An 11,008-nucleotide genomic window follows, 5' to 3' on the forward strand; every position below is an offset into this window, starting at 1 on the left:
GCAGGGACTTCCATTTGCATTTCCAGCACAATTTCCTTACACTGACATACCCCTGTTGGGTGTATTGGGTGTGCGTGTCTGGGGGCGGGGAGGGTTGTTTTGCTTGTGTGTTTTGTCAAAAACGGAGACATAAATGGCCTTGCTTGCCTGAGCCTCTCAGGGCGCTGGTGGCAGAGAATACAGATAAAAAGAAAGGATTTCCATACTTTAAGTAGCAGGATTTCAACAACTCCCTATCAAAAGGGCTCTGTCTCTTACCTGGAATGTCTAGGCATTTAATAAAATGTTTTGTGAATGGTTGCTCTAGGGAAGCTCTGGTTCTACTCTTGAGGTAGATACTGGCTGCATTTACAATTGCACTTCAGATTGCATGAAATAGGTAAGTTAAAACTCAGGATGGCAGTAATCCGTTTTCTATTCCCAGCATGTGATGCAATACAAACTCAAGACAGATGTTCACTTTGGGTGGAGTTGATGTGCATGGCAAGGAATATTTATGTTTTATGAAGTGAAGAGACCCGATGAGCTAAAAGGAAATCTATACTTCATCAGATTACTGAAATTATTTAAGGAGTAAGGAGAGCCAGTGAATGCACGTTAAAAGAGGCGACAGTATTAAGAGGAAGACATTGGTGTAATGAATAGTGCCAAGACTTTCGTACTTGAACAAACCTGAGTGGAAAATGATCACCACTTACCTAGCTGTGGTCTAGAGTGAGTTACTTAGCCTCTCTGATCCTTGATTCCCTTATGTGCCAATGGGAGCAATAATATCATATATTACACCAGCCCCAGGAGAAGTTGTTCCTGACCACCTGGGTTTCGGGGCTCTCCTCTGTGGTCCCGGCGTCCTCTGGCTGGGACCCACCCCTGCCTCGGTCTCATCACGCTTGTTTTGTCACTGCCTTGAGTACGGCTCTCTCCCCACCAGACTGTGAGCTCCTTGAGGACCGTTCCCTTGCATGACACATTCCCTTGGGCACAAAGTCTGCCAAAGCACAGGTCCCGAGCCTGGTGCCCGGCAGGTGCCCAGAACACTTTTATCGTTGATGGTGTGCATGTGAGCATGATGACACGAGGTAGGCACACTGAGCAGTGTAGCTATTGTTACACTACCAGTTTGCTCATGGGAAACAGTATATTGTAATGAGTGCATAGAGCAAATCGCTGGGCTCAATTTTCTGTGCATCCAGGGGGTGTTTGTGTTCTATCCCCATGCTGTCCAGAACCTCATCATACCAGCATAGCACCCACATTTGCCCTTCTACTGCAGAACTACATGGTACCAGCTGTTTTCAACTGGAAATAATATCTTGTAAATGAACAAACACAGAAAACGCTCGGCTCTAATTTCTGTCATTCAAGTGGGTTAGGGGCATCGTGTCGTCTATCCCTACTCTGTCTAGAGTATCTGGTATCTGAGTGTTCCCCGCTTTTTCTCCTTTATTTTGTGTCTTGGACAATCTTTTACTTCCTCAGACTTTGGTCTGTGCTAGTTTGCAGCTGCATTGGGAAATTCACCCAAGGGGCTGATGAACACGTGGGCCACGGTAAATATCTGTTGAATGAATACAGCCCACAAAGCCAGGTTGCTTTATTTCGTGGAAGAGAGGTGTAGATGTCACTCAGGCCTTCAGCAGCATAATGGCGGAGCGGACCCGGCTGATCAGTGCCCTTGGGCGAGTTCACATGTGCCCTGTCACTCACAGAAGGAGGCTGTTCTGCTTGTCTTCCCCTTGCTTCTGTGGCCACTCATGCTCCTTCCCCTTCTCCTGTGCCCCTCCTTATTCCCCCCCCCCCACCGCCCCCGTTTTCTCTGTATACGTTCTCTGGCCCACCACTCTGTGAGTCCCTAATGGAAGGACCACGTTTTATTAGTCTCTTCATTTCCTCTTTCACACTCAAAAGTGGGCATAGGCGGGTGTCTACTGACTTTAAATGTTCTTTTGTAATGGGGCTGCTAAGAAGAGCATCCCCTCCATTCCAGAGTCAGTAGGATGGAAGTAACAAAATATATATTGGACGCCTGTGTACCAGATGTTAGACAAACTCTTTATTACCCTGTGTGGTGTTGCACGGCTGGACCTTGGACTCATTTTCCTGTGGCATTGCACAGGGCTAGGAGCATGGTTTTCAGCACTCAGTGACCATGGACAAATCTCAGTCTATTACCTGTAGGAGTTTGCCGTTTCTGGGGGCGGGGAGGGAACGTCAAACTATTATGTAGAACACTACTAAATGAAATCTGATTCTCTGAAGTGACATAAATTCGTTTTAAACGGGAATTTCACATCATTACGGAAAGTCGACAAAAGTATCACACGTGACTGGTTTAATTATCAAAATAAATGCACGTGTCTTCATAGCACATACCACCCCTGACCTAGGAGGTGTCTCCTCCTTTCTCTTTTTTTCTTTTGATCCTCAAGATTTTTCAATGATTGATTGATTGATGTATTTTTTATTGAAGTATAGTTGATACACAATGTTATATTGGTTTCAAGTATACAACATAGTGATTCGACAAATTACCTACATTATTAAATGCTCACCCCAACTAGTGCAGCAACTGTCTGTCAACATAGAAAGAGGTTATAGAACTATTGACTATAGTCTCTATGTTGTACTTTCATCCCCATGACTAATTTGTATTACGATTGAGATTTCGTGCCTCTTTATCCTCTTCATCTATTTCACTCACCCACCTCAGCCCCTCCCCCATGGTAACCACCAGTCACTTCTCAGTGTCTGTGGCTCTACTGCTCTTTGGTTCTTTTTGTTTTGTTTTGTTTTGTTTTTAGATTCCACATGTAAGTGAAAACATTACGGTGCTTGTCTTTCTCTGCCTGGCTTATTTGACATAGCGTAATACCCTCTAAGTCCATCTGTGTTGTAGCAAATGGCAGGATTTCTTTCTTTTTTATGGCTGAATAATATCCCACTGTGTGTATGTACCACTCTTTATCCATTCGTCTACTGACGGACACTTTGGTTGCTTCCATGACTTGGCTATTGTAAATGATGCAGCAATAAACATAGGGGTGCATATACCTTTTTGACTCAGAGATTTTGTTTTCTTTGGGTAAATTCCTAGAAGTGGAATTACTGAATTGTATGGTTTTTCTTTGTTTGGTGCTTTGAGGAACCTCCATACTGCTCTCTATAGTGGCTAGGAGGTGCTTACTTCTTAAGTTGTTTAGTTCCTTCCTCGCACACCAGAATGTGGGCTTCACAAGAGTGGAGAGTGCAAGTTTTGCTCTGTGCAGTACTCCTGGCAGAAGAATGGAGCCTGGCACTAGGAAGCAATATGCAATATCTGATGTGCTAGTTACCTGATCCCTGGACCAGCTGTGGATATATGGACCAACCCCCCAGGAACGTTCCCGCCTAAATTGGCTCCCTCGGAATTACTTTCTAGGTTAGGCTTTCAGGGTGGCAGATAAATCCAGAGAGGCAGTGCCACCAAGGGTGCGTGTGCCTAGAATCAGGATGCACCTGGGATGGAGTTCTGTCTCTTGCTAGAGGTGTGGGTGGGTCTTGGTATGTTGACCTCTGCATGCAGGCATTTCCTCCTTTGTGACATGGGAAAATATGGGTTCTGCAGGGTCTATACACCAAGTAAGATTCTTATAAAGGGCCCCACATTCTTGTTATTCCATTTGATAGATATTTGTGAATGTCCACTGGGGTCGACGCTCTGTGATGGGTGAACAAGACAAAGTCCCTGGATTCTGCCAGCTCCTGGGCTAGTAAGTGAGACAAATAACCACGTCTAACAGCTGAGTGGGGGTGGGGTTGAGATAGGGGAGAATAGAGGGTGGCTGTGGGAGCTCCCAGGAAGGTCCCCTGTCAAGGATGTGGAGGAGGGGGTGGAGGAGGCTTCACTTGGACACTGCCATGTGTGGATGGCGGTCCTGGAACAGCTGTTCCAGAAAAGGACAGGACTGAGAGCTGCAAAGAACCTGGGTCCTTGATGGCATCACTGGATCCCAGAGTATATACCCTGCCTGAGCCCACCCTTCCTCCTGATTTCATTTTGTGATTGTGAATCACCTTTCTGATGAGGCCTGCTTGAGGAGGAGTTGTCCCACTACTTGCAGCCCAAAGCAGGTTCCCTGATCCTGTGAGCCTCATGGGGTTGGGTTGGGATAGGTTGGGTTTTCGGTGGGAGCGGTATCACGCAGTGGATAGTGCACAAGCTCTGTCCTGGACAACCTTCCTTCCAACCCAGTTCTGCCACGTGCTAGCCTATCATCTTGAGAAATTTACTTGGCCCTCTGTGTCTTACTATTTCGCCTAGGAAATGGGTTTATTGTTCTTAACAACAACAGTAACAAACTCAAAGGGTTGGATTTGTGAATGTGTAATGAGCTAACGCAAGGACGGTTCACAGAAATGGGCACAGCAGTTCACAGCTACTGACGCGGCCGTGGGAGAGGTTGCACATCGCCCTTTCCACCGCATGAGCTATCCAGCAAAGGACATGACGATCATACTAGATGGCCCTGTCCAGCCCTCCATGCTCGCTCTTTCTCTGCCACACTCTGCTCATCCTTGTCCTCACCCATGGACCACCCCTCAGCAGAAGACTGGCTCTTCCACTGAGGTCTCCCACCTGGGAATCACAAATACACATCATCTTGTATTGTGTGCATCAGTTCAGTTCACTCCAGTTCTGTCCTCCTACAGGTTGGGGACGCTTCTGGTGCGGTCCTGGTGGATGATGCCCCTGGGTGGGTAACAAAGCATGTGTGTCATATTTCCTTGCTCCTGCATGGCATAGGAAGCTCTCTGGGACCTGGTGCCTGCTTATCTCCCCATACTCATCTCCCTCCACCCCAGACTTCAGTTTACACTCACAGTGGATGCCAGGGCAGACCCTGCCAATCCAGTCACTCTCTTGCTTTCAGCCTCAAATTCCACATTGTGAAAGGAGAATAACTCGGCCTCCTTGAGAGGTTTGTTGGGAGACCTACAGGAGACAATGGATGTAGAACACCTAGCTCATGTTACCTGGCCCAAGGAAAGAGCTAAATAAACGGCACAGTCATCTGTCACCCTTCTTTAATCCACAGCACCTGGTATGCAAATGGTAAGATTTCCTTCTTCTGTTAGGCTAAGTAATATCCCCCTTGTATACATGTACCATATTTCGTTATCCATTCCTCTGTCTCCATTTTCTTTGCTATTGTGAATAATGCTGCAGGAAACGTGGGAGTGCAGATACTGCATCTCTTTCAGATCCTGATTACAGTTTCTTTAGGACGCAGGTACCCAGGAGTGGGATTGTTGAGTCATACTGTAGTTTCAACTTCAATTTTCTTTGCAGGACCTCCATAGTGTTTCCCACTGTTCCACTGTGGCTGCGCCATTTCACATTCCCACCAACAGTGTACCAGGGTTCCAGTTTCTCCACATCCTCACCAACACTGATCTTTTTTTTTTTAATTCCCATCCTAACATGTATGACCCACCTCTTATTGTGGTTTTGATTTGCATTTCCTCGATGATGCGTGATGTGGCACACCTTTTCATACACCTGTTGCCTATTTGTATGTCTTCTTTGGAGAAATGTCTATTCAAGTCCATTGCCCGTTGTTAAAATGAGCTTGTTTTCTTGCTCTTGGGTTAGAAAGATTCGTTATGTATTTTGAAAATTAATCCCTTATCAGATAATATGGTTTGCAAATATTGCCACCCATTCTATAGGTTGCCTGTTTGCTCATTGGCGGCTTTTCAGTTTGATGTAATCCCACTTGTCTATTGTTGCCTCTGCTGCCTGTGCTTTTGGTGTCATTTCCATTAAATCATTGCCAAGACCAATGTCAGGCACGCTTTCCCTATGTTTTCTTTCAGGAATCTTACAGCTTCAGGTCTTATATTTAGTATCTTTAGCCCACTTTGAGTTTATATCTGTGTGTGGTGTAAGATGGGGGTCCAGTTCCATCCTTTTGCATGCAGATAGGCAGTTTTCCCGGCACCGTGCGTTGACAAGGCTGTCCTTTCCCCGTGAGTTATCCTTGGTGCCCTTCTCACGATAGCTGGCTGTGTTCTGTTACGTTGGTCTGTACATCTGTCTCTCTGCCAACACCATACTAACTTACTGACTGTAGCTCTGTAATAGGTTTTGCAGTGAGGAAGTCGGATGACCGCAGCTTTGTTCTTTCTCAGGGTTGCCTTGGCTCTTCTGGGTCTTTTGTTCCACATGAATTTTAGAATTGTTTTTCTATTCTGAGAAAATGCCGTTGGGCTTATGATGGGGCTAGCATTGAATCTATCATTTTTCTTCTTAACTTTTACCTTAATCTATGGGTTACACTGATTGATCAGTTGGTTATCCTCTTAGTCTGTGGATTGCACTGGTTGGTATTCAGCTATTGAACCACCTTGCATTCTCGGGCTAACCCATGATCGTGGTGTGCTGTTCTTCTCATATATTGCTGGATTCCATCTGCTAGTCTTTTGTTGAGGAATTTTGTGCTTATGATAAGAGAAAATACCAGTCTGTAGTTTTCTTTCTTGGTATCGGTGAAATGCTAGCCTCATAAAATCAGTTCTGGCGGAAATTGTGTAGAAATTTTTGTTTTTATTCCTCTCAGCATTTGGTAGAATTCGCCAGTGATACATTCTGGAAGTTTTGCCCGAGGTTTTAAGCTACCAGTTCTATTTCTGTAGAAGAAACTGGACTATGTGTGCAGTTTCACCTTGGGTAAGTTTTGCTGGTTTATGGTTTTTGAGTAACTGGTCCATTTCTTCTAAGCTGTTTCATTTAGATATATGTAGAGTTGAACGTAGTATTGCCATATTGTCCCCTTCATATTTTCTGGGTCTGCAGTGAAATCTCCTCTTTCATTCCTGCTGTTGGTACCTTGTTTCTTCTCTCTCTCTCTCTCTCTCTTTTCCAGTTTTATTGAGAAATAATGAGCATACAGCACGGTGTAAGTATACAGCAGAATAATTTGAGTTACATATATCATGAAGTGATTGCCACAGTAAGTTTAGTTAACATCCATCATCTCTTATAGAGACAAGAAAGAGAAAAAGAAAAACATTTTTTTCCTTGTGATGAGATCTCTTAGGATTTACTCTCTTAATAACTTTCATATATACCATACTGCAGTGTTAAGTATTGTCATCATGTTGTACATTAGATCTCTTGTAGCTATTTATCTTAAAACTGGAAGTTTGTACCTTTTGACCACCTTCCTCCAATTTCCCATCCTCCCCACCGCCACCTTTTGTAACCACAGATCTGAAATTGTAAGTTTGGTGTTTTGGGGGATTTTTTGTTTTAGCTTTTTTTTTCTAAGTTTGGTGTGGGCTTTTCTTTTGTTTATTTTTAGATTCCACATGTAAGTGAGATCATACAGTATTTGTCTTTCTCTGCCTGACTTACTGCACTAAACATAATGCCCTCAAGATTCCTTTTTTATGGCTGATATGTTCCACATCTCCTTTACTCACTCGCCCATCGATAGATACATAGGCTGCTTCCACATCTTGGCTATTGTAAATAATGCTGCTGTGGACATGACAGTGCAGATACATCTTTGACATAGTGCTTTTGTTTCATTTGGATATATTCCTGGAATTGGAATTGCTGGATCATACAGTAGCTCTCTTTTTAATTTTTTGAGGACCTTCCATACTGTTTTCCATAGTGGCTGTGCTGGTTTACAATCCCACCAACAGTGAGTGCACACGGGCTCTTTTTTCTCCACATCCTCACCGTCCTTTGTTATCTCTGGTCTTGTTTATGCGAGCCATTCTAACAGATGTGAGGTGATACCTCACTGTGGCTTTGATTTGCATTTCCCTAGGGATTAGGGATGTTGAGCATCTTCTCATGTACCTGTTGGGCATTCATATGTTTTCTTTGGAAAACTGTCTACTCACATCCTTTGCCCATCTTAAAATTGGATAATTGGGTTTTTTTCACCATTGACTTGTATGAGTTCTTTATATATTTTGAATATTGACCCCTTTCCAGACATATGTTTGCAAATGCTTTTTCCCATTCCATAGGTTGTCTTTTCATTTCATTGATGGTTTCTTTCGCTGTTGCAGAAGCTTTTTAGTTTGATGTAGTCTCACCTGTTTATTTTTTTTTAAATTTTGTTCTTTGTGCTTGGGTTTCAGATCCGAAAGTTCATTGCCAAGACCCAAGTCAAGGAGCTTCTTTCCTATCTATTCTTCCAGGAGTTTTATGCTTTCTGGTCTCACAAGAAGTCTAATCCATTTCGAGTTAATTTTTGTGGTTGGTGTAAGTTGGGGGTCTGGTTTCATTCTTCCGCATGTGACTATCCCATTATCCCAGCACCATTTATTGTAGAGACTGTCTTTTTGCCATTGGGTATTCTGGGTTCCCTTGTCCCGTATTAGCTGACTGTATGTGCTAAGTTTTGTTTCTGGGCTTCTGATTCTGTTCCATTGCTCTGTGTGTCTGTTTTTATGGCAGTACCATACTGTTTTGATTACTACAGCCTTATAACCATAGCTTGAAATCAGGAAGGGTGATATACCTTGCTTTGTTCTTCCCTCACTTTTTTTTTTTCCTTTATCAGTCCCGCTAGAGGGCTATCAATTTTATTGATATTTCAAAGAACCAGCTCTTGAGTTAATTTAGTTTCTCTATTTTTTTTCCTGTTAGAAATTTCATTGATTTTTGTTCTTACTTTTTAGTAAAAGGAATTCTTATTTGTACTTACTGGGAACATTGAGATGGTACCCATAGGCTTGAACGTCTGTTTTAACTAGATGAAAGCTGGTGAAAATTCACAAGGGTGTGTCACCATGGTGCAAATGCTGCGATTTCAGTCACAGTCTACTTTCTCGTTCTACCTTCTCAGTCTGCTTTCATCATACCACACAACATGTCATACGGATGCAACAGTTGATCTCACTTCTAAAACCTTTATTATATGCCATCAGTATTCTGAGCTCTTGAGGTGTATTATCTCATTTAACATGCAGAACAGCCCTAAGGAAGTAAGTCTCATTATTACTCCCATTTTACAGGTAGGAAACAGAGGGGGAGAAAGGTTAAGTGTGATGAATCATAATGAGTTTCCTTTCTCCTTTTATCACCATTTGTTGCAGTCTGGGTTCCTCTGGCCCTCCACGTCCCTTGCTACCTTCTAGCTCTTCAGGAACTTTCATCTTTACCTTCCCGTGCAGACCCAAGGGCCAGGTGGAGCCTCGAGTACGGACTACACCCCCATGGAGCCACTCGAGGAATGTAACTCAACGCTGATTTCTGAATCTTCCCCGATGGCCTCTGAAGAGACTTCCCGGGAAGTCCCGGCAGCCTGTCATCCTTCCTTCTCAGAACTGCTAATGGGGGGCCTCAGTGACCTGAACCCCAGTCCTGGCATCAACTTCCCTGCCCCTCTGCCAGAGGGGCTGCTCCAGCAGCGGTACAGAGATGAGAAAACCCTGCAAGAGAGGCGGTGGGAAAGGTCAGCATCGCCCCAGAGGAAGAAAACCTTCCTGGGCCACATGAGACGGAGACGCCTCGATCACGTGGCCCCTTATCGGGCTCAACGGGAAGCCAGAATCTCTGTCTCGGGTGGTAGGGATCAGAACAGATTCAGATGTGAATGTCGGTACTGCCAGAGCCATAGGCCGACAGTTTCTGGGATGCCTGTGGAGAGGAATGGCGCCCCACATCCTTCCTCCTGGGAAATGCTAGTTCAGGGCCTCAGTGGCTTGAGCCTCAGCCTGGGTGCCAACCAGCCCAGCCTTCTGCCAAAAGAGGTGCTCCAGCAGCAGGAGAGAGAGGAGAAGCTCCAACTAGAGATGCAGCAGGAAAGCAAAAGAATGTTTCAGAGGCTCCTCAAACAGTGGTTAGAAGAACACTGACACTTTTCATCCATCATGGGATGGAGATCACGACGGATTCAGACACGGATGCTGGTGTCGCCGGATCGTGGGTGTGGAGACCTTCTGGGGCAAAACAGTAAGCAGTACTCATAGGGGTAACAAGAGCAGACTAGTGACTGAAAACCCTGTCAGCATGAGACGTGATCTGATCCCAGGAAGGTCCTGACCTTTCCTGCCTGGAATGTCTGGATTGCTTTGGCAAGGGAGACTGTGTACCAGTGGTCCTTAACTACTGTATCGTGGCTCCCATGATGCATGTTGTCACTTTATCACCCTGGATCGCTGTCTTTCCTCCCTACTTTGTTGTCAACAGATATATAAAGTCTCTGTAGCATGAATGCCCTGTCCATGGCCATGTCATTTTGTGCCATGTTATTGACTGACTCCCAAAGAAGCACAAGGCCTGCTGGAATGCACGTGTGCTGAACTGAAATCCAGTTTCAAGAATCTGGGGCTAAACAAAGTGTGGGAAAGGGATGTGGAATTGGAATTTGGTGGCTCACCATTGTGTTATTTGTGCAAGCTATTCCGTGTATGCTGAGCTAACTGTACATAAGTGTTGCCCTGCTTCCTAACATTGAGTACTATCCCCACTTGTAGGAATTTCTGACGGGTTACCTCGTCATCAGTACCAAATAAATATACGTATAAAAGGTACCTGACTTCAGAATTTGGGTTTTGTTCATCTGTTTGGCTTGTTCTTTGTCAGATCTGAGATCATGACATTTAAGTCCCAGAGCCAGAGCAGAGTTTATCAAGAGGCGCTCCAAACTGTGCAGATTTGGAAGAGGGGAGGCGGGAGGCGGGAGGGCACCAGACACCACCATCAAGTCACCATTTGCCACCCTGCAGCAGGAGCAGCCTTCAGATCATCCAGGCTGAGCGAATGGAAGAGAGTCCTCCTGCCCCCAGTGAGTGTGAAACAGAGTGTACCGCCAACAGCAGGAGGACCTAGGGGACAGGGCTGGTGGCCCTGGCATTTGGGCTCCAGGGGCCATCCTCTTGCCTGGTGTCCCTGGGTCAGTGAATGTGGACAGCAGTGTCATGCCTGCTGCGTCTTGAGAGCCAGCGTGTCACTGAATTACTTAAGACGCATGCTGGAATTGACGTATGTGCTTTTTCATTT

General features: G+C 45.0%; 1 protein-coding gene across 20 annotated transcripts in view; it reads left to right on the forward strand.

The window, feature by feature from the left end:
• The window catches only part of FAM156A (family with sequence similarity 156 member A), a 45,619-nt gene extending 35,080 nt beyond the window's left edge, over positions 1 to 10,539 (forward strand). For 15 of the 20 annotated variants that reach the window (XM_057496145.1, XM_057496151.1, XM_057496138.1 and 12 more), the window contains one exon: positions 9,100 to 10,539. In XM_057496145.1, the coding sequence (XP_057352128.1) occupies positions 9,220 to 9,861 (642 nt within the window). In that variant the 5' untranslated portion in view covers positions 9,100 to 9,219 and the 3' untranslated portion in view covers positions 9,862 to 10,539. Of the gene's footprint in view, positions 1 to 3,666; positions 3,750 to 4,910; positions 5,093 to 9,099 lie in introns of all 20 variants that reach the window. The other 5 variants (XM_057496152.1, XM_057496140.1, XM_057496144.1 and 2 more) reach the window with 3 other exon arrangements.
• The last annotated feature ends 469 nt before the right edge of the window (positions 10,540 to 11,008 follow it).

This window comes from Manis pentadactyla, chromosome X (assembly GCF_030020395.1).
Source record: "Manis pentadactyla isolate mManPen7 chromosome X, mManPen7.hap1, whole genome shotgun sequence".
NCBI lineage: Eukaryota > Metazoa > Chordata > Mammalia > Pholidota > Manidae > Manis > Manis pentadactyla.